Source organism: Colobus angolensis, unplaced genomic scaffold (genome assembly GCF_000951035.1).
Source record: "Colobus angolensis palliatus isolate OR3802 unplaced genomic scaffold, Cang.pa_1.0 Scaffold158, whole genome shotgun sequence".
Lineage (NCBI taxonomy): Eukaryota > Metazoa > Chordata > Mammalia > Primates > Cercopithecidae > Colobus > Colobus angolensis.
In genome coordinates, this window is record NW_012114688.1 from 9,181,547 (window position 1) to 9,209,527 (window position 27,981).

General features: G+C 38.3%; 1 protein-coding gene across 1 annotated transcript in view; it reads left to right on the top strand.

Moving 5' to 3' along the window:
• Positions 1 to 27,981, top strand: part of LOC105508112 (serine/threonine-protein kinase TNNI3K) — a 305,390-nt gene that overhangs the window by 254,464 nt on the left and 22,945 nt on the right. The window contains exon 23 of the mRNA XM_011936921.1: positions 1,293 to 1,462. Within this exon, the coding sequence (XP_011792311.1) occupies positions 1,293 to 1,462 (170 nt within the window). The remainder of the gene's footprint in view (positions 1 to 1,292; positions 1,463 to 27,981) is intronic.

Sequence of the window (27,981 nt, forward strand, 5' to 3'; positions counted from 1 at the left end):
TTAACAGGAATACATATAAATATAATGTCCTGCAGCAGAGCTAAAGAAAAAGTAATAAAAGTATCAAATGGTAGAGACATGGCTTAGGTGCATCATGAATGCTAGAGAATAATAAGCTCATTGGGAGTTAGAATATAAAGTGACTATCTTGTAGTAAAATAAAAGATATGATTATTCTTGTTCTGAAGTGGCCAAGTGGTACCCAGTTGTGACCCTGAACCTTTTAAAGGAATAATTTAAACTATTTAAACAGGGATACACATTTTAGGAGAGAGAGATTTGAGTGGTGAATAAGTTGAAAATCATGTAACATGAAAGCCAGTTAAAGGAACTAGTGATGCTTATCACAGAAAAGAGGAAATTAGGATGAGTCCAACAGGTTTTTTTGTTTGTTTGTTTTTTCTTTCTTTCTTTCTTTCTTTTTTTTTTTTTTTTTTTTTTTTTTTTTTTTTTTTAGATGGAATCTCGCTCTGTCACCAGGCTGGAGTGCAGTGGCGCAATCTCAGATCACCACAAACTCCGACTCCCAGGTTCAAGCGATTTTCCTGCCTCAGCCTCCTGAGTAGCTGGGACTACAGGTGTGCACCACCATGCCCAGCTAATTTTTGTATTTTTTTTAGAGACTGGGTTTCACCATGTTGGCCAGGGTGGTCTCTATCTCTTGACTTTGTGATCTGCTCGCCTCAGCCTCCCAAAGTGCTGGGATTACAGGCGTGAGTCACTGCACCTAGCCAAGTTCAACACGTGTTTTTAAACATCTGAAGAACTATCATGTGGCAAAGGGAGTGGTCTGTTCAATATGGGAAAACACTTGCCACACATTCAAGCATTTTTCATCTTATAAAATTGATGTATTCTTGGGAAAGTGTGTAAATTCATTTTATGTGAAGGGAATAATTTCATGTAAAGTGAAAAATTTTAGCTATGATTTAAAGGAACTCTGCCATAAATCTTATTGCCATAGTGAAAAATGTGAAGAATCTTTTGATCATTGAATAATAACCTTCTAAATATATTTTATGAATCTGACTTGGGCCTACTGTGTTTTTAGAAAGATGAGCATAAATTTAACAGGCCAGCTCTCAGCACAGAACTGAGTCAAAAAAGTAAATTAAGCTAGCCAGATGTTGCCATTAGATTTTTTTCCTGAAAGGAAAAGCCAGAAGCAAGCTGAGTGAATAGAAATTAAAATATGGGAAACCTTGGAATAGAAAGTTAAATCCATATTTTATGTTATGTCTTCACACCTGTTGGAAGTATTAAACAATTAAAATTACCCCTCCTCCACTCAGCTGATGTCTCCTGCATCAAGTAACAGCAGTGGGTCTCTCTCACCTTCTTCTTCTTCTGATTGCCTGGTGAGCCGGGGAGGACCTGGCCGGAGTCATGTGGCAGCTTTAAGAAGTCGTTTCGAATTGGAGTATGCTCTAAATGCAAGGTCCTATGCTGCTTTGTCCCAAAGGTGAGTGGTAATATAAGCAAATCTCACAGTAAAGTCTTATTTCAGAATCTTATCAAGACAGTCAACTGATTTGATTACTATCACAGGGTTTGATCGCCCCTCTGAAAAACTTTGAAAGAGGAGTTTTCAGCCCATTTCTCTTATATTATGACTAAAAATTAGAAATTTTATTATCTGTTAGCCTAGGTCCTCTAGTTTAAGTATCAGGTATTAACCTAGCTGAAATAAGACACGTCTATTTCAGAGCAACAAAAGGGATTTATTAAAAGTATTCTGAGGCTATTTTATGGCATCCAAGCAAGAATTCCTGTGTAGAAACCAGGAAACAGCTTTGAGGATCTGAGCAACACAAGTTCAGTGTTCTAAGAATTACCATATGACCCATATTACCTTATGACCCATATCCCAGGAAATTCCATTCCTAGGAATATACCCTAAAATTGAAAATGGGTACTTAAAAAATACTTGTATTCAAATGTTTATAGAGCAATATTTATAAAAACCAAAAGGTGGAAACAACCCAAATGTCCATCAACCAATGAACACATTGATAAAACAGGTTGTCACAACAGAATACCATATACTGGGTACATAAAACAACAGAAATTTACTTCCACAGTCTGAAAGCTAGAAGTCCAAGATCAGGTTCAGCATGGTTCTGGTGGGGGTTCTCTTCTTGTTTTCTAGAAATCCATCATTTTTCTCTGTCCTTACACGGCAGGCAGAACTCTAGTGTCTCTTCATCTTCTTATAAGGGCACCAACTCTACTGAATCAGGGCTTGCTTTACATTTATGACTTCATTTAACCTTAATTATCTCCTTAAAGGCCTTCTCTCCAATGCAGTCACATGGGAGGTTAAGATTTCAACGTATGAATTTGAGGAGGGTCACACTCCAGTCCATAGCAATAGGTAAATGTATAAAAACAAAAAGCAGATGGCTGCTTCCAGGGGATAGATAGGAGGGAGAAATTGGGAGTAACTGCTTAATTGTCATCCTGTTTTATTTGGGGCTGATGAAAAGATTTTGGAATTGGAAGTGGTGGTCTTAAAACTGTGAATGTACTAAATACCACTGAATTGCTAGTTTTAAAATAGTTATTTCCATGCTGTGTGCACTTTACCTCAATGAAAAAGGAAGCAAAAACAAAAATATTAAGCAAAAAGGTAAGTCAGAAAAAGAGAAAAAGAAATCAACATTCTTTCATAGCTAGTTCTGCCATTTACATGGCCCAGTGCCCAATAGATAGTCTCTTTGTCTCTCAGCTTAAATGTTAAGTTTCAAGGAGAAATGTATCTGTCATATAATGCTATAATAATTCTGTATAATAACCCATCCCAGAATTCAGGGGTGTGCAATCATAAGCATTAATTTCTTGCTCACTTGTTTGTGGGCTCATTTTGGATGAGCTTGACTCTGAACTACAGGTTGTGTTCAGGTCTGTTCCTTGTGTCTCTCACCCTCCTTGGACACCTACACAGAAAAATGTACTACCTGTGGTATACTCTTCTCATAGACAAAGGCTAGTAACTCAAGAGGACAAGCTCAAGTTTACATGCATATTTAAAGCCTTTGCTCAAGTGGTATCCTCTGACAACATTCCATTGGCAAGTTTCACAGCTGACTTCAACATCAACAGGAAGAAAAATATACTTGGTTTTTAGTAGGAAGAACTGCAAAGCCATATGGCAAAAGGCATGGGTAGCTAAAGTGGGAATGGGGTCATATTTCATTAATATAAACATGGCTGTCAGGGGCCCCCTTTCTAGGTGGGGAGCAAAGAAGACAGTCGCTGTGAGCTTCATAGATACCCTATAGAGTGCATACTTTCCAACCCATGGAAGACCAGAAAAGACTAGTTTAAAATCTGTCTCCATCCACATGAGAACCAAAGCATTTGCACATGGCCCAGTTACACATGCACACTCACACCCACACCTACATATACAGACACACTCATACACTCCATTATCAGAGTAAAGGTTCTTCAGTGGGAAGAGATTATCTGGAGTTAGCAAGGGTTTCTATACAATCTACAAATTGCAATTGTTGCTTTTTTAGCTGTAGTTATTATATTCCTGATCTGACAAAAGAGTTACAGCTGCAGGTATGAAGAGATGGGACTCTTATTCATGAAGTCTTTATTCTATAGGATGTCATGAAATTAAGTATCAGTAGGTTTGATTGATAATCACATAAACTGGACACCATTTTTATTGGATTTTAGTCTCTCACATAATTTCAAAAGCACCCATAGGCCAAGACTACGTTAGATTTGGTCACATCATCATCTTCCAGTTCTATCTGCTGTTCTTATTCTCTACTTGTGGCTTTTAAAACTATTTCTATGAACAGTCAGATTTTGATATTTCTAAAGCACAATCACCTGAGGTTTGTCCACTTGAGACAGAGGATAACAGGATAAGCTGTGGAATCAGACAGATGTGAGGTTAAATCTTGGCTTTGCCATGTGCTAGCTCAATGACCTTGTCAAGTTATTTAAATCTCACATGTAAAATACGGATAATAGTACCAGATCTTACAGTTGTTATAAGGAGAGGTACTATTGTCATAGTAGTGACAGTACTTGATCTAAAGATGCCAGCAGAACCAAGCAAAGAATGTAGTTTCAAAAATGTAGGTAAGTCACAGAATTTACAATACATGGAGAGCTACACAGAATAGGAGGCACAGCAGCAGTCCCAGGTAGGCAAATGAAGGGTGGAGGCAACAGAGCTTCTCTAGCCTTCAAGAATCTAAAGATGTATACCACTACTAATTTTTCAAAAAAAAAAACTACATGCTGGGTGAAAAAACCCATCAGCTTTTTTGACATGCTCCCTTTGATATTCTCATAAAGTGTTTTATAGCCTTCTGGCCCTTCCTGACTGTTATGGAACTCTGATAAGGATTTGTCTGTCTGTTAGGTACAAGTTTCTCTTAACAACGTGGCATTCCCTAAGGATTTGCTGTGAGGGTGCATTCAAGGTCAGTTTGTTAGTACCGTTCCTCCAAGTAAGCTCAATCTTTGCACTAGTTGAAATCAACTCTAGGAATAGGTAGAGCGTTTAGCTAATTTTTAAAATGCGTCAAGATAGAAATTACGTATGTTCCATTCATTACTGTATCCTTAGGGTGTAGCAGTATGATTGACCTATAGTCAATAAGAAATGTTTGTTGGGCAGCTAAAGAATAAAAAATTAGATAAATTGGCTCAATAAACGGTAACTATTTTTCACTTGGTGTGTAATCAGTAAACGAGCCTTAACTATTTTCTCTTTTCTTTCCATTTAAATAGCTGTAATTATTGAACATCCGGGGCGCTATTTTAAACATTTTAAATAGTCGTCTAATTCTGTCTTAGGAAGTAGGTATTCCAATTTTTATAGATGAGGAAACTGAGGCTCATAGAAAAGGTAAGCAACTTTCCCAAGTTAATGGAGAGTAAGTAAGCAAAGCTGGAATTCTCACTCAGGACTCTCCTGTGCTTTCTGAGTTTCTCTGGAATAAGAGGTGGCATGTTCCAGAAGCTTGAAATATTTTGCCAATACTTGTATTTGCTGGACTTCCAGTTTCTCCTGGAAGCCAATCTGTGAATAACTTCGGCTATTTCTCCCAAGTCTGACTTTTCAGCTTGTGGATGTGAAGGCAGAGAAAGTGAGACCAGCGATCAATACGTGCTTAAAGTGAAAGAGCCCAGCGATATAAGAATTGATGGACTAAGTACAGGAGGGCCATGAGTTTAACAGCTTGTGAGACAGCGGTTCTCAACTTTGACTGCACATTAGAATCATCTGGGAAGCTTTTACAAGTACCATTGCCCAGGACCAATTAAACCAAAATCCATGGGGTTGGCACCCAGGCGTCAAAATGCTTTAAAGTTTCCCAGGTGATTCCAATATACATCCAAGTATAAGAAACATGCTGAAAGAGAATGATACAATGCTAACCTGCCAGTCATTCTGTAAGAAGGGGATGCAGCTAATGAAAGAGGAAAGACAAAGCCAAGGTAAAATAGCATCTGTGACCAAAGGGGACCATTCTGATGACTTATTACGTGCATCGTCCCTGCCAAAATTCCTTGCCATGTACTTCTGATCTTTGGATTTCCTAATTAATTCAAGTGACAGAGTTAAAATGTAATTTTTTAGTATAGCATTATGGTTTTGAAAAATCTGTACAAGGTTTTTGCTATAGTTCCTACTAATGTATGGATGTGGGAACACCTCAACAATGTCTTGAAAAATGATGCATCTACTTTTCAATTTTTTGTCATGAAGTTTACAGATGATAGGTTTGAGTTTTGTGATGCTTGATTTGATGAGGTCTTTGGCTGTGTGTGTATTTGTTTCTAATTATTATTATTTTTCTTTATAAATACATTGAGAGGTGCAAAACTGCGTCAGAGATGTTCTCCACAGATAATAGGAATTCCCTAATTCCTACCAAAACCATAAATTGATAAAATCTGAGATTGAGAAAGGCGCTCTTGAAGTTCTGCCTCTTTTAAAATATTTTGTGCCTCTAGATATATTTGGAAAACTAAGCATGTGGCAGTTGCTCCTCCCACAGGGTATGAAATCCCAACTTGTACATGGATTACATCATGTAAATTTAGAAATGACAAACTGATACACAACCTTTCAGATGTGAAAACCAATTAGTGTTTGTGTGGGGCTGGGCTCTGAAAATAGAATGATTTGACCTAGTTAGCTGTCCAAGAGAAGAAAACCAGGGATCCAGAGTTTGGAACTGTAAAACAGATACATTTGGGATTAATTTTTCACACTACAAAAGGGTCCATCAAAGGTTTCTTTAAATAGAAAGCTTGCCTAGTGCACTTAGAATGGAATTCATTTGATAAAAGTTGAATATAACTTATACAATTTTAATTTACTCATAGTTTTTCTGGGTTACAACAATTGTGTAAGATGATAGCACCATGACACTGATGTTCCTGGGAGGAATAAAGAAGGGAGAGCAGCAAGGGGACCATGTCCGTTTGCTGCAGTGGAGCAGGTATTTACCAGATAGCAGTGGCCATGTCTCCTCCTCATCACCCCAGGTCAAATACTCCCCTCTTTCATCTACCACCTCTCTTACACTCTTTTTTGTACTAAAACTTTCAGATATTCCCTTTTCTTCCAATCTTTCAATCCTCTCTCCATCCCTAACTTCTTGTCAGCTCACCACAATCAGCAATTTCAGCACCTTGCTCATGACCACCATAAATGCTCTCACACATTGCTGCTTCTTTCCATGGGTCTTCTTGTCATTTCTGCAATCCCATGGCTCCAACTCACAGCACATACATGCACACACACACACACACATGCACATGCACACATCTACACACACACATTCTCACACACACACAGGTGAACCCCAGTTCATTATTCAGCCTTGACCTCTCTGCTTTCTAGCTTTTGCAACATCTTTAACTTCTCTCCTGTTCCAGCTTCCTCATGCTCTAACCCACCTACTACCATCATAATCTTTATTATGTAAAACTCCAATTCTAATTATATTATTTGCATTAAAACCTTCAATAATTCTCCACTGCTTCTAAAATTAAGTTAATTTTGGAGTCCAATTGATTCAGGAGTCCAAAATCCTCAGTGATACACGTTTCAATCATATGTTCCAGTGGTTCTAAACAGAGAGTGATACTGTCGCTCTCTCTCTTCTCAGGTGCATGCTAGGCTTTTTGGAACTGTGAGAGTCTTCTTTTTTGTTTGCTTGTTTGTTTGTTTTTATATTCCCAAGGACTAAAGAGATGCTATTACTATTTAGTGAGCTGTGACCAGAATGTTGAAGTTTCTCCAATGTTTTGGGCAATCTCAAAAAACAAAAGAATTATCTTACACAAAATGTCAATAGCATTCTTGGAGAGGAAAACTACAGACAAACTAGAAGTTCCACTAGTTCCCATACTTCATGTTTAACCTACCATCAACCTATCACTGTATCTTAACACTGTATCTTAACCTTGACACCCCCCTTATCTTATCAAAATATTAACCAGTCTTCAGTAATTATCTCAATCAGTGTAATCACTACATCATGAAGAAGTATTTTCTGGGGGCTACCCCATCTCCATTCATGCCTCACTAAAGACCACAGTACTCTGTGCCACATTATAATTCATATCTCATTTATTATTTAACTGCATGTGGTGAATGTTAAATATTTGATTTATAATAAACTAGGAAAATCATTAATTAGGCTGTAAATACCAGGCTTTGTATTTCTGCAATTTGAGTAAAACTCTGGCATTCAGATTTTTTTTGACTCCTACATTTCTGTCAAGTCCGAATACATTCTCGTCCCAAAATAATGAACTTTCAATATGAAAAGGTCTGACATATTTATAATATTGAGTCCCCCTTACCATGAACATAGCACATTTTTGCATTTATTTAAATGTTCTTTAATATCTTTTAGTACGAGTTTATAATTTTGTCTATGGGGTTCTTATATAACTTTTGTGTGATAAATAGTTACATTCATTGTGAGTGCTAAAATTGTTTGGACTAATTGCTACCACATTATTTTATTCTGTCTAGTATTTTTTCCTCACCCTATCTTTTTTTATTTCCCTTGATTATTTGAATATGAGCTATATTTCTATTCTTTGGTGAGCACCCCAGAAACTTTAATACATTATTTAAAATAAATTATATGTTTAATATGTTTGTCTTATTCTCAAATGAAAGATCTTAGACCATTTTAATTAAAGATTATTCTCTCCTGGCCTCGATAATACCCCTTTATTTTAATTTCCAGCATTTTATCTTCATCAAAATTTTATAATTCCATAGTGATTTCATTGTTTTATACAACTATGTTTTATTTAGGTTTACCCCATGTTTAATGTTTCATTGTTTGTTATGGTTACATTTCAAATCTTTTTCCTAGTATCGTTTTTCTTTTCCATAAATGCAGCTTTAAAAATTCTTTAAACCTCACTCTGTTGGAAATAAACAAATGAAAAACACTTATTTTCCCTCTTTTTTAAGATATTAGTAGATATAGGATTTTCATTGTTTAGTTACTTTTTTTCCCTGCACCTTCAGGGGGAAAATGCTATTCCATGTTTTACTTTCTTTGCTGCTGTTAAAATTTCATCTATGAATCTAGTTGTTATTTCTTTTGTTCTTAATCTGCCTTTTAAAACTGCTTTTAGAAGTCCTCTTTATCTTTGGTATCCTATAGTTTAACTATGCTGTGTATAGATATAAATTTATGTTTATTTATTTAACTTGTGATATATTATGTTTCCTGAATTTGAAAATTGACATCTTTCATAAATTCTGGATAATCCTCAGCCATTGTCTCTTCTAACATATCTTTATTATATCTTCTTTAGCATCTTTTTCTGGAATTCTAGTTGGATATTTTTTAAAGTTTCTCACTGTTTTCCACATTTCTCAATCTCTTTTTAAAAAATATTTTCCACCCTTTACTTTCTCTATCCTGCTTTTTCAGATCTGTCTTCCAGTTCAATTATTCTCTCAGAAGTTGGGTTTAATGTGTTGTTTATTTTGTTCATTGCATTTCTAATTCAATCTATTTCTTATTTATATTCCAGTTCTAGAAATTGCATGCCACTTACAGTTTTACAGGAGAGTTTTACAAAGCTGTAGACCCTCTCCATACTTTTCTTCTTTTATTTCTTCAAACACATTTTATCTAGAGACATTAATACCTCAAGACCACTCTAAAACTTCAACTTAGAATTCCTTTTTTTGAGACGGAGTCTTGCTCTGTTGCCCAGGCTGGAGTGCAATGGCACAATCTCAGCTCACTGCAAGCTCCACCTCCCAGGTTCAAGCGATTCTCCTGCCTCAGCCTCCCGAGTAGCTGGGATTACAGGCACGCACCACCACACCCAGCTAATTTTTGTATTTTTTTAGTAAAGATGGGGTTTCACCATGTTAGTGAGGCTAGTCGTGTACTCCTGATCTCATGATCTGTCTACCTCGGCCTCCCAAAGTGCTGGGATTATAGGAGTGAGCCACCACACCCAGCCAACTTGGAGTTTTTCATAAAACTCATGTAGTAATAATTCTGCTTTAAACTAGCTTGTATGTGGGCTGGCAGATGAGACTTCTGAGAGTTTATATATATATATATATACATACATATATATATATATACATACATATATATATATATACACATATATATTATTTTTCTCACTTTACCTGGAGCCAGGAACAATGTAGGATATTTATCCTCTGCATATCTTTATGTACAGTGAATTTTATTTTTTCTGATTTACCTAATCTGAATGTTGCCCTTTGAGGATTTTGTCTTCATATAGGTGTTTCTTATCTGACCCTCCACCTTGCTTGAACCCACGGTGTCTCCACCACATAATCTATTAAAATTCATGCTATAGGCCAACAAGAGTCAGTATGAGAAATTCATAGCACTTATATTTGCTTGGAGTGATAATCTTAGAAAATCATTTACTTTTATATTCATACCCACAGTAGATTGTAAACATCGTGCAGGCATAAAATGTCTCTCCTTTTGCTGCTGTTTCTCCAGTACTTAGAACAGTGCCTGGTACATGGTAGGTGCCAAACACCTATTTGTGAAGTACGTGAACATAATGACTTCCCACAAACATGATGCCATTGAATTCAACAATTTTGTGAAGTATGCCTCATGGTTTCCATTTTTTTAGCTAAAGCTCAGAAACTCAATAATGTAAGTAATGCCAATAACTATTTACTAGAAAAGATGGTAGTTCATAATTTAATCTGGGACTGTCCGATAGTGTTTTCATCACATCATGCTATCTTTGGAGACTAAACTTTGCCGACATGTTTGCCAACACCAGAAAGTTCTAATGTCAAGTTTGGGCTTTGAGGAAAATCAGCAGGGAGCTATCCAGAGTACTGAACTACCTCACACTTACACTCTGCAGATATACTGGAACATACTGCCCTCTGTCTATGGCCAATAGCCTTTGATTGCAGGGAAGTTTCCCTTCTCACTCTGACTAACTCTGATAGTAGTCACTTTGCCTAAGCTTATGCCTCCTGATGAAACACTATAATCACCTGCCTGTGCTGATACAGACCCAAACTGAACACAACTCCACAGCTGCTGCCTCGTTCACAGGCATGCCTAGCCCTACCCTCTGTGTCTTCTTCAATCACGCTTCTCCAAAACAGGCTCACTCTCTGACCACATTTGTAAAAGTAGCAACAACCAGTCAGAGCACATAAAATGACAAACTTCTTCTTTCTAGGAACTTAACAGAAGTGACACTTGTGGACTAGCTTTGAGGATAGCTCTATTTTAGCAAGATTTCTTTATGGAACTGAGTACACTGTAAAATTAGGCTCTTCTTTTCATTTTCTCATTAAACATACTCTCCGCTGTAGTAGCCAATTGCACTCACTGAATGAAAAAAACAACAACAAACTTTTAGCTGACATTTGGGTGCAACAATTGACTTTCTGGTGATGAGAGTCCAAGAGTTTTTCAGCGCCAGAAATGAAGAAAAAGACCACTCTTTCTCATACATAACTACAATAGAGAATCAGCATCTTTTAGCTAATTCTACATAGGAATAATTTTAAGATTTATAAATTTAATAAAACCAAAAAGCGTCTTTGGCTTTGTAACCTATGTTTTACTTATTCAAAGAATGCTGATTTGAAATATGATATCTACAGAATTTACAAAAGACTTCAGAGCTTATTGGAACATTATATTAGTATCTAACCCTCACTTCAGCAGTGTCTTCTGAGCTTGTAGGAAGAGTTGCCTTTCTTACTCAGTGACACTGGTGACTTAAGTTCTATGGAGCTTGTATGTATAATGAGGAGAACAAGATGTTGCTTGCCTAAATCTAGGGACAAGCCCCCCCCTTTTTTTTTTAGGATAGCTATCATCTCTGAGACGCAAAAATTTTATGACACGCACTTCCTGAACATCAGTTATCAAGCTCATTAAAAGCTTGCAGTGGCAAAATATAAAAGCCAAAGGAGAGAAGCTAGAATCTAAGCAAGTGCCACGATGCCTATCAGTTGCCTTTTATCTCTTTCTTTTTAAGCTCATATCTTCTTGAGATGCCCATTTTTTTTACTAATTAACAAAATCAGAAAATCTCCTAATGTCGTGGTGGTATGGGGCTGAAAAGGGAAATATATAACTATACATCTTGATGTGACAGTGTGAAAGTATTTGGTATAACTCGTTATGTCCCTGAATGCCATCTTATATAGATGGGGAAATTAAAGAAAGTGGGGCGGGGCCTTTCACGAAGTTAAAACTATCTCCATGAAGGTCCAAACAATAAACACAGCCATTTATTATATTTACATAACACCTCTTCACCGTATCCGTAGATACATACCCAGACCAAGCAATTCCCTTACACACACATATACACGAAAAGTGAAAGAAGGGCTATAAATTGATTGCTAGTGCCCTCTGCATTTCATGCTTCTGGTATCTTACAAATCACCAGAACTGGACATAGTCTGTGCTGAAAGGTGATAGGGCTCTATGTTAAGAACTCCTTTTCGGCTGATGTGGACTAAAGCAACCATGTTAGCTGCTTGTTTTTGGCTGCCTTGCTCTCTAGCGCCATCTAGCAGTCAGTTGACAAACCACGAGTGAGGCCGCCTCCAGACCTGACTGCTGTACTAAGGAGAGAGGCTTGGAGACTTCACACCGAACAAAGGTGTGCAGCCTCAAAGTTGAGGAGCATGTGAAAAATGTCAATCTTTCCTTGACTTTTAAAACCACCCTTAGTTTGAAACAGCCTTTCTCCATGAAAAATGTAAAAGAACATCAAACAAAATATTCTGTTCAAAAGAGGAGGTGATGAAAATGGGAAATTAATAAAAGTGAAGATATGAGAAGAGCCCTACGTGTGTAAAACTGGCAACTTTAAAAAAAAAAAAATAAGCTTTAAGGACCTGGATTTATTGTCGCACATAAAAGATTTGCATGAAAAGAGTGAGCGAGTGACATATTTAGGTTACAACATATCCACTTGAGAGAGAGAATGAGATGCAGCTCTCACCGTGACTATTCTGATGCTGTAATTTCGTGTTCTTTTCTATCCGTCAGCAGTGCTTGTTAGCGAGCTAAAATGCACTCCCTCCTAACCCAAAGGGCGAGCCAGAGTGCATTTCCGTCTTCAAGCGTTTTGTAATACTAATTAACTAATTCCCAGTCACATGAAGAGAACCTGCGAAGATTCGCCGGAGGCAAACTGCTAAATAAATGGTGACAGATTTCTCAGTTTTCAATTAGATGAAATGACATATTGGGACAACGAATGGCCTGACTTTCTAATGATGAGAGTTTTATGAGGTTTTCATTCCTGGAAATGAAGAGAAACCCTCTCCATTCATACACAAAGGAGAGTCCAGACCCACTCTTAAGCACATCAAAGCACACAGATCCTGCCTTTGGCAGTTGCTTGTGTGTACAACTGAAAGTAAGACTTGGTCCAAAAATGCTGCTTTTGAGACTGCTTCTGCTCTCCTGAAATATCTGACAGGACAAGCACAGGGACCAAAGAGAACAACCAGCCTAATTAAATCTATACAGGCAGCACTGTGTTCCGTTCGTCCGCCCTGACTCCAGCTCGGGCCTCACCCTGCTCCCTCCTGACTCCAGTGTTTGTGTTGCGAATCTGAATCTCTTGCTAGCGTGGCAACTGTTGCTATGTTCGCAGCAATAAGAAGTGGGCGATGCTGGTGTCTCTGTAATGATTCAGATACAAGAGCAATGATTTCTAAATAGATTTCTGAAGCGGCTCTCACAATGGCTCTGAACAGTTTAACAGGTTTAATTCCTCATGGATATTTTTTTTTCTTTTTTCACCTTTAACATCTTCCATGTGGACTAAATCTAAACCTCATATAATGCAAAAATGCCATCATTCTTTCTTTTGCTTACTAGTATTTGAAGCAGGAATTTTCTTGTAAAAGAACACATTTAACCAGTTGTCATTTCTTATTATCTCCTTGGAACCTATGAGATGGAGTTTTCTTGATATTTAAGTAATGGCAACTAAGGAAATCTGAAAAAATAATGGGCCCAGGAAGAAAATAACTGCTGGATTAACCAAAGTGGAATGAAAATCATCACCATTAATATTTGTGATATTAGCTGAACATTTTTTATTAATGAGCAGATGTTTTAAAGGCCTCATCTGCAAACAAGGACAAAAAGTTTACTAGTGGATATATTTGTGCCACCCTGACTTCTCTTTCAAAGAGACAGTGAGGAAAATGAAATCACTTTTTGTTTTTTTGGCCTTCATCAGTCTCTTATTTGCCAGCCCATCCAGTGTTAACTGTGCCACTAAGTGTCACCAGATGCTAACACAGCCCGGGCCCCAGGGGGATATGATGTAGATAATATTGCCATGTGCACTGATGGCAATACAGACCTGGCCAAAGGATAAAAAGAGAAGACACATTACATGTTTTGATCTGTAGCATAGAACAGAAATGTGTATTCGAACATAGACACTTGCTATGTTCTAGACGCTATTGTGCATTTTTTGTATGCCTATGGTAGAACAGACTTACCACAACTCTTCTGCAGCTAAGAGTTATTTATTCTACAAATGAGAAACTGAAGCACAGAAAGTATAAATGGCCTGCCCAAGGCTTTGTAACTAGTAAACAGCAGGGCCAAGATTTGAGCCAAGATCAGCCTGACTCCAAAGCCCATGATCTTTTTACTACTTGCTGAGCTGCTACAGTGTGAGACAAGAGAGCTGCTCTCATACTAATCAGTTGTGTGACATGAGCAAATCCCTTCCTGCCCTGGGTTTTAGGATTATCATCTATAATGAGGCATTTGAATTGGATGCTTGCTATTCAAGGTGTGACTCACAGACCAGCAGCTTTGGCATCACCTAGGAGCTTGTTAGAAATGTAAAATCTCAGGCCCCATACTGGACCTGCTGAATCTGCATTTTAACAAGATTTTAACAGGCGACTTGCAAATATACAGTAACCAATCTCTGTGGACCCTTTTAGCTTTAGTGTGCTGTATTTAGAAAGTCACCTCGCTCTTATCTCTTTCTAGATTCTGTTCCTTCTCCAAGGTTGTTTTACCGCTCCCTGTGAGCATTCCTAATCTCCTTCTTTTACTTGATGGAAAGATTCACTGTCTTCTCAGAAAAGATTTATCTATCTTAATTCATTTACCACTTTCTACTTGGTATCATGTCTCTGTTGAATAAGTTTCTTGAGGGGGAGAGCCATTCATATTAAATAATTTTATATCTGTAATATCAATTGACAAGGTTCATTAAACTAAAGAAAATATATTGAAAGGAATGTTGAACAAATTATTATCTTAATTTAGTTACAAATAGTAAATAGTGTGCTGATTGCAAGATCCCTGTATTATTCATTACAAATATTTCAAGGCAAGCACAATCCAAGTTCTTTAAATACAGGTCCGGGAAAATTTGCAAATAGCACACATGATGAGCAGTTTTTAAATTTCTTCACACCCCCCTCATCTTTTTAACACAAAAATACCTAAAGGATTCAATAAAGACCAAGTTCAATCCCAACATCTCCTCCTCTAGGAAGTCGTCCTAAATACCCTCAACTAGTTACGCATCATGTTTGTTGTTACTATATTCTGTATATATCCCATCAGAGAATAGAAACATTATTGTAATTATTGATGTCTTTGAATGTCAGTTGCCACACACACACACATGCACGTGCACTTACAAAGAGTAAGCTTCCTGAGGCCAGGAACTGTGTCTTTCATTTTTGCATTCTTAATATTTATCATAATGGTTGGCATATAGTGTGATGGATATATGTATTTTGAATGAATGAATGAATGAATGAATGAATGAATGAATGAATGGCTCAATCAATGCAAATCTTTCTGGCCCCAAAATCTCCTTTTTGCTTTAATGTACTTCTTGTTCTCCTTCACATTAGGATGGTTCACTGACACCCACAATATGGGGATGCACAGTTCTATGGTGAGAATTTCAAACAACTTGTTTTAGCCGCGTTGGTATTCCCTACGAATATGGTACTTTAGTGTACTATGGTATGAGCTAGTCATCTAGGAACATGGGCTCTGAGACTTAGGAACTCAAGTCCCTTTGAAATCACAAAGGCTGAAAATTGAAGCAGCATTTGTATTTCTTCCTCTCTGGTTGGTCAGGTGTTCATTCGACAAACATTTGCAGAGTCCCTATATTGTGCCGGGAGTTTGCCAGGAACCAAAGATGCCAAAAAGCAAACATAGTATAATATTTCTACCTTTAAGCAGTTTGTATGGAAAATAGACCCCAAATGTATTATAATGCAATGTGATTGTATACAATAATGGGTACATGACTCTAGTGTATTCTAACACAGACGGAGGCGTTACTAAGAAAAAGGAGAGGCAGACAATGATTCCATCAGGTTAAAGGGCATGTGGGTAGCTTCTTGCAAAAGGTGGCCTTGGCAAAGAGATTAGAAATACCTAATGTAAACGATGAGTTAATGGGTGCAGCACAGCAACATGGCACATGTATACATATGTAACAAACCTGCACCTTGTGCACATGTACCCTAGAACTGAAGGTATAATAAAAATAGTGATAATAATAATAACCATCATAAGTGTAACCATACTGAGTTCTTACGTTGTACCAGATAACAGTCCATGGTACTTTAAATATGTTACATCATTTAATCTTCATAAAAATAAAGAAGGCATTATGATTTTTTCAATTTCACAGATGAGAAAAAATAAAGTCCCCAAAATACAAGTGGCAAATGCCTGATGTGGGACTTAAACCTGGCCAGAGTAATTCTAGAACTGGTGAATCCGGACACCAAACTCTACAAAAGGCAGAGAGAAAAGCATTAAAAAAATAGCCCACAGGCCAGGAGGCAGACTGCATTCAGAGGATAAGTAGTGAATCAGTCTGCCAGACCAGTGGCATGAGAGATTGCACACAAACTGAGAAAACCAACAGCAAGCTATGGGTCAGAGCCCAACCCAGGGCATACGTCTGGTAGAAGAGAGGCTCAGGAGGAAGGATGCTTTGCTGATAACAGAAGTGGGAGTTACTGTGCTATACTGGGAAAGAACTTGCTTCTTGAAGCCAGAGGTATGTGTTCTAATCCCACCTCTGCCTTTAAGAACAGTATAAACTTTTTCCTCGGTAACTAAAATAGGGACCATAATATTACCTTGTCTAGTTTTTACAGGGTCTGCATAAAATTCATATAAAACACTTAATATCATCCCTGAGAAACTTGTGCTGTTTTGTTTTAAACTAAAGATAAATGTCCCTGTTTCACAGCTCTACCCACGGATGGATAAACCCCTTTCTGAGGCTGAGAAATGAAAGCCTGTGTCTATCTGAAATTCAGGATCCTTATTCAGATACTTTCTTCTTCTTTTTATCACTTATTCTCTTTGAGATAGTAGAGCACTCCTTTTTCCTCATTAAATAGCAGCTTTACCCATAAATTTCTCATAGCTTTTCCTTACTTATTTACACTCCCTGATTGTCAAATTCGACAATGTTGACCACTCCTCAGTCAAGTTGCCGTTTGGAATAACTTAAAGGTTTCTGGATGTTTTCTACCGAACAACTGTTTATGACAATGACAGAAATCAGGAAAATGACTTTTGAGGATTTCAATTTTTCTCTGTAATCCCTGAAAATAAAGCGATAGTTGATTGTGAATGTGGCTGCTGAATGCTAGAGTACTACATAAAAATAGAAAAGATTTAAGATGCTTGAGAACTAATGAATCTAAATTTATTGGTTTTACACAAATGAATGATTTTCATTTTATTTAAAAAAATTGTCCTTTATTGTTTAGGGCAAGATAAATCATATACTCTTTTCTTCAATAATCTTTTAGGAAAATGAATTATGAAATAAATAAAATTTAGGACAAAGCACCATATTAAAATGTTGATAGTTGATTTTGTCATATCATATATGTTAAGGAATAGAGTATTGTGTTTGACTTAGAAAGGTACCTATGAACTACTTTCTGGTATTGAGTGATCTGAATTTCTTTTTTTTTTTTTGAGACAGAGTCTCACTTTGTTACCCAGTACAGTTGCGTGATCATGGCTCAGTGCAGCCTCAACATCCCCAGGCTCAGGTGATTCTTCCTCCTCAGCTCCACAAGTAACTGGAACTACAGGCGTATGACACCACACTTGGCTAATTTTTGTATTTTTTGTAGAGACAGGGTTTCACCAAGTCGCCCATGCTGGTCTTGAATTCCTGAACTCAAGCGATCTGCTTGCTTTCCAAGGTGTGAGCCTATGCGCCCAGCTTGAATTTCAATGTTACAAACAAATTTTCTATTGCTTGTGTATTCTTTGGGTATTTTATTTCTTTTGTAAAAGGTAGACAATTCTGAGTTTAAACATGACTTAGAGATGTTTAACTACTTTTTTTACCCCCTGATTTTTACTTCCTGAGATCAGTCGTACAGAGGGCAATCAGTTCTCACCTTTTAAAAAGATCTGAGGCCAGGCATGGTGGTTCACACCTGTAATACCAGGACTTTCGGAGCCGAAGCGGGAAGATCACCAGGTCAGGAGATTGAGACCATCCTTGCTAACAGGGTGAAGCCCCGTCTCTACTAAAAGTACCAAAAAAAATTAGCCGGGCATGGTGGCGGGCGCCTGTAGTCCCAGCTACTTGGGAGGCTGAGGCAGGAGAATGGTGTGAACCTGGGAGGTGGAGCTTGCAGTGAGCCGAGATCGTACCACTGCACTACAGCCTGGGTGACAGAATGAGACTGCATCTCAAAAAAAAAAAAAAAAGAATAAAATGAGAAAAAAATTATTGAGAGATTGTCAAACCTCTTGAATTTTTAAAAAATTACTGCTCATTAAATTAGACAGCACCTTGTCTGTAATTTGTTCAAAACTACCAACTACAGAGATCTATGTGTTATACTTTGTTAAATAAACTTCTCTTTCTCTTTGGGAGAGATATATATAGGATCTTGAACAGTATATAAAGTTTAATTAAATATAGCTAGCATTGAAAAGTTCATGGAATTAATCAACTAACTCACAAATGTGTGTTGATTTCCTTCTAGGTACACAGTACTGTGTCTGCTCCTATCCAGAGAGGTCCAATATTTTGATAGCTAGTCTTGTATTCTTGTATAAAGAGTTTCAGCAAAATGAATATGCTTTTTTTTTTTTTGAGACAAAGTCTCACTCTTGTCCCCTAGGCTGGAGTGCAGTGGTGAGATCTTGGCTCACTGTAACCTCTGCCTCCCAGGTTCAAGTGATTGTCCTGCCTCAGCCTCCTGAGTAGCTGGGATTACAGGCATGCACCACCATGCCCGGCTAATTTTGTATTTTCAGTAGAGACAGGGTTTCTCCATGTTAATCAGGCTGGTCTCGAACTCCCAACCTCAGGTGATCCACCCTCCTTGGCCTCCCAAAGTGCTGGGATTACAGGTGTGAGCCACTCCACCTGGCCTTTTTCTTTCTTTCTTTCTTTTTCTTTTTTTTTCTTTGAGTCAGAGTCTCTCACTCTGTTGCCCAGACTGAAGTGGAGTGGTGCAATGGGCTCAGAGCAACCTCTGCCTCGCGAGTTTAAGCAATTCTCGTGCCTCAGGATACAGGCACGCACCACTACACCCTGCTAATTTTTGTATTTTTAGTAGAGATAGGATTTTGCCATGTTGGCCTCGAACTCCTGGTATCGAACTCCTGACCTCAAGTAATCCACTCTTTCTTTATTTAAAGAATTAACAATATATTACTTACAGGTGGAAAACAAAGGTATGTGTCATTTTCCCTATTACGCTAGCCTCCTCACTGATCTAATTCCATTGGATACACATTTATCTATCATTTATTAAGCATCTCTTATGTATTGAATCATATGGTAAATATTGGACACCCTATGATGGATTAGACATCTCTTCAGTCCTGGGGGAATTCACAGTCTAAGGGAGGAGGTCAGAGAAACAAACAGGAAGATAAATACTAAGCCTTGTGTAGGAAGCCCTACGAGCCTGGGAAGAGTCAGGGTAGGCTTCCCAAAAGCCATCCCGTTTCACTTGAGTTTGGCAGAGCTAACCAAGAAGAGAAAGGAAGAAAGAGTATACTAGGAAAGGGAAGCAACAGGGACAAAGTCAGGAAAGTGGGAAACTGCGCAGTACGTTTGGGAATAGCAAAGGATTGAATGTGGGTAGAGCAGAAGCTATAGATGAGGATTTAAAGTCAATAGAAGTAGACAAAAAAGAACACAGAGACAAGTAAGTTCAGTACCCAAGGAAAGTTGGAAGGAAGAGGGTAGCTGTCCTTCATGCAGCTTCCCTTCCAGTCACTGAGACCTCGGACTCTTCTCTTCATTCAGGCAGTGAGCATAAAAAGATCTGAATGGGACTGTGTAGAGCAGCCAGCAATCTTTATTGAAATTGCCCTGGGGCATGACTCGAAACTGTGAGGCACCCTAAAGGAGCATGATTTCTGCAGCTGTGTTTACTATGAGTCATTGTACAGACTCAGACGTGGAGCTAGGGATAATATGGTAATCTACATGAGAGATGAGTGACATAGACACAGTAGAGCTCCACCTTGAACCCAAGATTGGCCCCTCGAACTGTGCAAAACAGGCAGCACTGCAGCGTGGCTCATGGCACTCAACTATTCCTGTACTGATGACATCACACACATGATCATCTGTTTATAAGTCTGTCTCTTTAGATGGTGAGGAAAGAGAAATAAAGGTGTAAAAATCCAGCCATCATAACAAAAACACCGAAAGAAAGAAATTAACTTACCCAAAGGTCTCACAGCTTGTAGTTTGTGAATCTCTACATTAAAAGGTGGATGATGAATCTGAGACCTACTGAGTTAACTGTCCAGCATCTCAGCCATATGCCTTATTCCTCTTTATATGCATCTCCACTCCCACACCACCCCCTCCTGGCTTCATTCTTTAGTGCCTGGAATAACGCCTGGCACATGGTAGTTACTCATCAGAAGTCCACTGAGTGAAAGAACAAACACCTACCACTGACGGGTTGCTATTTATACTATTCTGTCTTCACTGTTGGGAGCTTCATACTGTGTTCTTCAAAATGGGCACCCCCTGCAGCATGCCTCACTCTACAAGGAAAACTTCTCTGTTAATAAGCCTTGTGATGGGGTCCCTGTGTGATCACCTAAAGCTGGCCTTTCCTGTCCCTCATCCAGGTAAATGGCTCACCGTGGAAAACTGTAGATGACTTTTGCCCTTTCACTAACATTCCTCTTGATGAGACCCTTAAAGAGGAAAATAGTCTTGACTCTTTAAATTTGATGCCGGTTTGGGGCTGTTAACAAAGTCAAGGGATTCTGTTGTTAGAATCAACCTAGCACACAGCTTGCTCAGTCGACACTGTTTCACTGGCCTAAGATTACAGCAGAGGTAGGTGCCTAAGGTGAGGAAATGGTTGTGGAGAGAGTCCGAATGACCCAGAGGCCCATGTGTGCTTTTGTAGTTCGCTTGTTCAGCTGATATTTATTGAGCAATTATACTGGGATGTGGAAATGTACCGAGTCCCCATCCCTTCATTATTTTAATCCAGTGTACTAGGGGCTCTTATCAGAGTGAGCCCATAAAATAGTGGAGATACAGGGGCACTGGTAGTGGGAGTTGAGAACCTGATGATGACTGTCTTTGCAATGTTCCCTCCGGGAGAAAAGTTCTGTGCAGTAGGCACATCCCACTTCAGACTCCTGCACGTCTGCAGAGAACTTTGCATTCTCACTGCAAGAGGAGTTCCTCTTCCTTTCATTTTTCTTCTCCTTGTCTTCCTTTTCTTCCTCTATGCCAAACCTAAGCAAATCTGCTTCATCCAGAGGCAGCTGGTGCTACTATGTGGGAGTGTTAAATGTTTAACATCTTGTCACTTGCGTAACTGATGGAGTCATCCTTTTTGTTTCAGAGTTTCATGTTTAGGGGTTGAAAAGCTAGATTGATGAGTATTACCAGAGAGAAATATTTTTTGGAAAGTAAGTGAAGCTGATGACACATTACTTTACAGTTTAGTGAAATTCAGCAAATCTAATTCTATTATCCTGTCAAAGTTTCACAAAAAGGAGACCTGAAAGCATATTTTAGATGAATCTTTAAAGATTTCAAGAAGCCACAACCACATCTGCAAAGCTCAGATGCATCTGGTGCTGACAGACCTTTGTTTCTCTATAGACTAAGGGGAGAAAATAATCTTCCAAAAACTAATTAAGTAAAGTTATCTTTGGTTGTACAGTGCCTGCCTCTCTCTCCCTTGAAAAGGTTGTCAGCCAGTAAACGATAACTGCATTTTTCAATTCAAAGGCTATTCGAAGTTTGCATAGCCAAATTTACCCAGGCACACCAAAATAGAAGCTTCCTGTATGAATCATAGAGTCTTGTAATGCAGACTTTATAGAGCATTTAAAGCCACATCATTTATGTCCTTGTTTATTTTCACAATCAAGTATAAGGTATGGTCTAATAAATACATTCTGACCAAAATGCTAGGAGCAATTGTTTTAAAGCGTTTTCACACAATTCTATGTATTTGTCAGAGGCTTACAAGCTGACAAGCTGAAAGGGCTTTGTGATGCTTTTGACAATTTGTGTGATTGTATATACACTTACACAGAAGCTCCTTATCAAGAGGAAGCATTTAAGTGAAAGGGGAGCATTGATGAAAAGGTTCATTTTAATAAAAATTGCTATGTTGTTCTCTACTATCTAACAATTACTCACTTAAGAAGAGAAGTCTTGATAGAATGTATTGAGAATATACTATGTACTAGGACACATATTATTAATATGATATTCACAATTATTTGCAAGGTAGATATTATCTCTGTTTTGAAGATGGGAAAACTGGTCAAAACAGGAAACATCTCCCGAGATACTAAGTGAGGAAGCTGGGGTTGACTCGTCTATCTAAACCCAAAGCCATGTATGCAGGACAGCATAAGACATTCTGTTTGGAACTCATGATAAAAAACAAGATCAATATTGTGGTAATAATGTGAAGGGATATTATGGATTGAATTGCATCCCTCAAAAAGATATGTTAAAGTTTCAGACCCCAGGGTCAAAATGTGACCCTATTTGGAAACAGGGTTGTTGCAGATGCGAGAAGTTCATAGGAGTTTATACTGGAGGAGGGTAGGCCCTTAATTCAAGATGACTTGTGTCTTTATAAGAAGAGCACAGAGACATGTAGAAGAATGGCATGTGAAGATGATGGAGGCAGGGACTGAAGTGCTGCACCTCGAAGCCAAGGAATATAAGGATTGCAGCCCTCACCAGAAACTAGGACACAGGCACAGAATTTTTCTCAGAATATTCCTTCAGAAAGAACCAACCTTGCCAACACCTTGACTCTGGACTTTTAACCTTCAAAACAGTGAAAGAATACTTTTCTGTTGTTTGAAGCCTTTATGTGTTTGGAACTTTCTTATGGCAGCCCTAGGAAACAAATACAGGGGATGACATAACTTCATAGAGCTTAGGAAGAAAACAAGCTCCAGACTGAATGTTAGCTCAGTGCCCTTCCTGAGGGTCGTAGTCCTTGTTATTTTTCCTTCATCATTTGGGACTATGCAGAAAACCCACACCTAACCCAGTATGAGACTTGAAAGACTTTTTTTTGGTGCTGTCTCAGAAAATAAATATACGGTTAACCAAAAGTAAGGTGAAGTTCTAACGTTTTATCATGCCCATACATATCAAAATGATACTAGGAAAGGGTGTGCTGTTTGAGTGAAGTTTCTCTGATGGTTGCTGTTGGCAACCAGTTCTGCAAGAGGCACAAGTCTAATTAGGGCAGAAGTCAGGAAGATATTGCAAGTAATTGAGGTCAGACATAACTCAGGGTGGGCAGGTGGCTGACATCCGATGTAGTAAAACTAAGGAGATCATGGTTTGAGGTGGGCAGACACAACAGGTGAGGAATGGAGACTGAACACTGATGGAAATAGCTAAAAGCTGAATCTGGCAATGACATTCGAGTAGGTCAAAAAATAAGTGTGGTAAAAGCTAAGGGAAGTCTGAGGTTTTTCTCTTCAGAAGCCTAGTCTTCCTAAATTGGCTATTTCTTTGGACTGGAGATCATTAGTTATTAACAGGACTATACTTACACCTGCCAACCTAATGCCCCATAGAGCCAGTTTACCTTCTGGCTACCTTCAAGATTCTGATGTCTGACTCAGTTGAGAAGAAGGGACTTGCCTTTGCAGAAAATGTAAATGGAGATAGTAGTACTGTTGCTTTTAGGAGCCTCACTAGAGGGGAAGGAAAGGACAATCAACTTACCGGTGAAGCCATCCTCTGCGGATCTTTGAGCTGGAACTAAGCTGAGATTGTAGGTCTGAAGTGTAAATCATGCATGTTTTTATTGATAATAACTTTGGTATTTCAAAGTTTTTAAAAATATGGTCATTTATTTCTGTTCTGAAATTTCCCATTAGCCAGGAAAAAAAAAAAATTGACTAATGTTGAAGACCACTCAGTGAATGTTGCTATCCATTTGTTTGTTCACTCACCTGCTCAATCACTATCTACTTGGATGGGGAAGGGATTCCTAATTTCTAGATATGTTGCTAAATGATGAAAATAAAGGAAAAATAAGACATGGTTTCTGACTTAAGATGAGAATGGTTGAGTCGGGAAGGCAATATCAAATCCATACAACACAAGGCATGAGGTGTCATAGTAAAGAGATCAAGTCCTTTTACTGTGGGGCTTAGTATGCGAGAAAAACTGTGAGAAAGAAGTTCATTGTGTGCAGAGCCTGCCTATATGAAGCAGGGAGCAATAGATGTTGAGGCTGGAGGAATAGACCGAGACCTGCTGCTTAAGACCTGGGCCGTGGGACCTTACTACTATGGGACATGGGACCTCGGCAGTAAGTGGTGTGGTCAGCCACGTTTAAAAAGAAGGACATTTCCACAGCTTGGTTGAGGATGGCCTAGAGAGAGAAAAACAATGCCCAGTGGTAGAGGAAATTGGTTTAGTATTGTCAGAATCTGGCTTTAGTTAGTCTTGCTATTTTTAAAAGAGGAATGACAAGTCATGGCAAGTATTATATGTTACAAATGATAATATGGTATCCACTTCATATATGTAGAAAGCATTGTATATTCCCCATCACTAATTCCAGCATTATTTCTCTAGTAGTAATAATGAATGTACCCTCATACAACCACATGTTTCCCCAACCCTTATTATAACAAGTTAAGGCAGCTTACTTCTGGGATTTTTCAGTGTTAGAATATTCTACATAGATGAGATACCCTTATTGCCGGTTCACAAAAATGATATCCATGATTGTTAACCACATGATAGACAGTATTTTCTCCAGCAACCTCTCTACAGAAGTCTAAAAGAAATATTTACAATGCATGCTCCCATGAGCATCATTATGAGAAAACACTGGTAGCGATTCAAAAAAATAAAAACAGAAACATTCTTGTCCCCAGCTCTGTTGATGGGGATTATTTAATTTAGCTTTTCCCCCACCCCTACTTCGGTAGATGCTTTTCATTATTATGTATTACACAAATCATTCTCAACAACTGTGGGCACTTTCTATATGCAATATATCTTGTAGGGGTAACTCTTAAAAAAAAAAGGTTAATAGCTTTAATCCCATTTTACAGATGGGAATAAAAGACAACTGGTTTATTATATTCTCTTAGGTCACATAGTAAATCAATGCCCCATTGACGTTCATTAGAATTTTCACTCCATCCAATTTCAAACTAAGCTTCTTCTTCCCTAAGGCACTGAATTAGTATCAAAAATTTTCTGGCATTAGCTCCTCACTGATTCATATGTCAAACACTCAAGCACTTATTTGAGCAAGGTACTGTGCTGGTGGTACCAGGCTGGACAGGAAATGGTAAATGGGTCAACTGAGCCAGCCTGTAGAAAGCGTTTAGAATCAGAGCAGGAGTAGCCTTTAATAATAATAGTTAGTGATAACGGTATTTATGGAGAGCTCCATATGTGTGGGCTGCGTGCTAAGCATTATATATAATCTGCTATGTCCGACCCACAGTGGCAACCTCAATTAGGTTCTATTTCATCGATGAGGAAACTGAGGCTTAGAAAGTGTCTTGTGTAAGGAGTACAACTGGTAAATAGAAAAAGGATTTAAAAATAAGACATCTTAGTTCATTGTCTCAATCACAAAGCCAGTGGCTCTCAAAATTGAAAATGCACCAGAATCACGTGGGAGGTTTTTTAAGGCACAAATTGCTGGGCCCACTACCAGAGTTTCTGATTCAGCAGGTGTGATGTAGAATGAAACATTTGAATTTCTAACAAGTTCCCAGGGGAGGCTGATGTCCCAGACATCACACTTTGAGAACCACTGCTCTAGCTAGTACTTAAAGTAACAATCTTTGACTGTGGTCGGCATACAGCGGGAAGTCATTCAAAGTTTTTGAGCAAGTGATGACCTCACCAGAACAGCACTTTTAGGAGATTAATATGGCAGCTGTGTGCAGGTTACTAGAGGACAGATGGTGGACCAGGAGGTTCCCAGGTAAGTCAAGAAGAAGCAGAGAAATGATAATAGATGTTGAGAAATATTGGCCCAGTGGAGTAGAAGGAGAGGGTTTGCTGATCGATGGAGGAAAAAAGAGTTGTCAGATGTGACAGTCTGCTTTTCAGTTGGATGGCTAGAAGAATTATTAGGTCATTAATAGAAATTGAAAGGAGTTCTACTTTTATATTTATTTTCATCTCCTGTTTTCACATAGCTTCTTACTGTTCACTCCTTTCATTGTTTTTATTTATGAGATTTCCACAGCATTTTCGTTCTTCTTCTTTACCTAAAGGGACCAATGTATCTAAAGGGCAGTTATAGACTCTTGGTCACTTCTGAGATGCTGTTCTTACCTCAAGGATCTCTGATTCTCCCACCCCAATATACCTCCTTTTTAGGGTGGCTCTATGGCTCCCACTGCTTACAGATCTTAGTAGATTCTACTAATCGTGGCGAAGCTTATGGTTCCCATGTTTTACCTGATACCTATCTGGAGAGCACACTGTCAGTGCAGAGGCTTCATAATCCATCGCTAATAGTGTTTTCAAAACAGTATCTGTTTTCTAAGCTCAAAATTATTATATTAGTGTTTTGAACACATATTTTGCTTTTATATAATTTATTTCCATAAGTAAAGGATGTGATTTTAAGACAACATTTACAAATATGGATTATTTAAGGAGTATTTAGTCTTCAATTTAAAACAAATTACCTTAATTTAAAAGTATAATTTTTTGAATTGATTTTTAAACTAAAATCGTAGGAAAGCTAGAATAACGGAGATAAAAACTTCTAAGAATCCTTTTTTATAAAGTAAACAGTCTTACAAAATAACCCCACAGAATATATCTTTAAAAGAAAATTAAATTTTATACATGAAATTTTTCTAATGTAAGGACAAGTAACTGTAACGAAGATATGTTATAGTTAAGCCAAAGCTTTAAGTTTATAATATGTGTCATTCTGTTGTGAAAAGTTCATTTTCTATGCCTAGAATACACACACACACACACACACACACACACACACACACGGCAGCAGAGGTGAAGGGAAGATTGAATAGTCCACAGGGGATCCTATCTCTGGGAGCACAGATCCACCTTCTCTGCTCTGGATGCCCTGACTGAACAGAGTGTTTTTACAGCTATTTCTCCTTTGGGCACTGCCATTTTCTCTGTGTGATCTTGCCCAAGCTCATTTATATATTTAATTTTTGATTTCCATAGGTTTTTGGGAAACAGGTGGCATTTGGTTGCATGAGTAAGTTCTTTAACAGTGATTTGTGAGATTTTGGAGCACCCATCACCCGAGCAGTATACGCCGAACCCAATTTGTAGTCTTTTATCTCTTACCCCCTTCCCACCCTTTCCCCCTGAGTCCACAAAGTCCATAGTGTCATTCTTATGCATCTGCATCTTCATGTACCTTGATTATAAATGATAATTCAATTTTTCAAAAAAATTGACTGACCTGGGATCTTGAGTGTGAAATTTTAGGATATGGTATTTAAATACACGTACAGAATCGAAGTGACCTCGCCTCTGACTTTTCTGAAGAATTTGAGACTACCTCGCATGAGTTCCACCACCTTTCTTCCTCAGCCCCTCCAGTGACTCTGTGGATTCTCCTCTCTTTACCTTGGATGGAGAAATCGACCTTCTCATTTCTGAGGCCCATCCATCTGTCTATTTTCCTGTTATCTCTTCTGCCTCTGGCTTTTTTTCCCTCAGTCCTTGCTTGTCTCTTTTCACCTTTTCCTTCCTCCCTTTCCAAAATCTTTGGAAAAACACCAAAATTTTTGTCTCCCAACTTCAAAAAAATGGGAAAAATCAATCATTCTTTAAATGGTAACTGTATGGTCTGCCTCCATTTTTAAGACACTGAGAACAAATGAGAAGGAAGAAGAAAGGGAGACCTGGGGCATACTATATGGTATTTGGGACTTGGTCTAT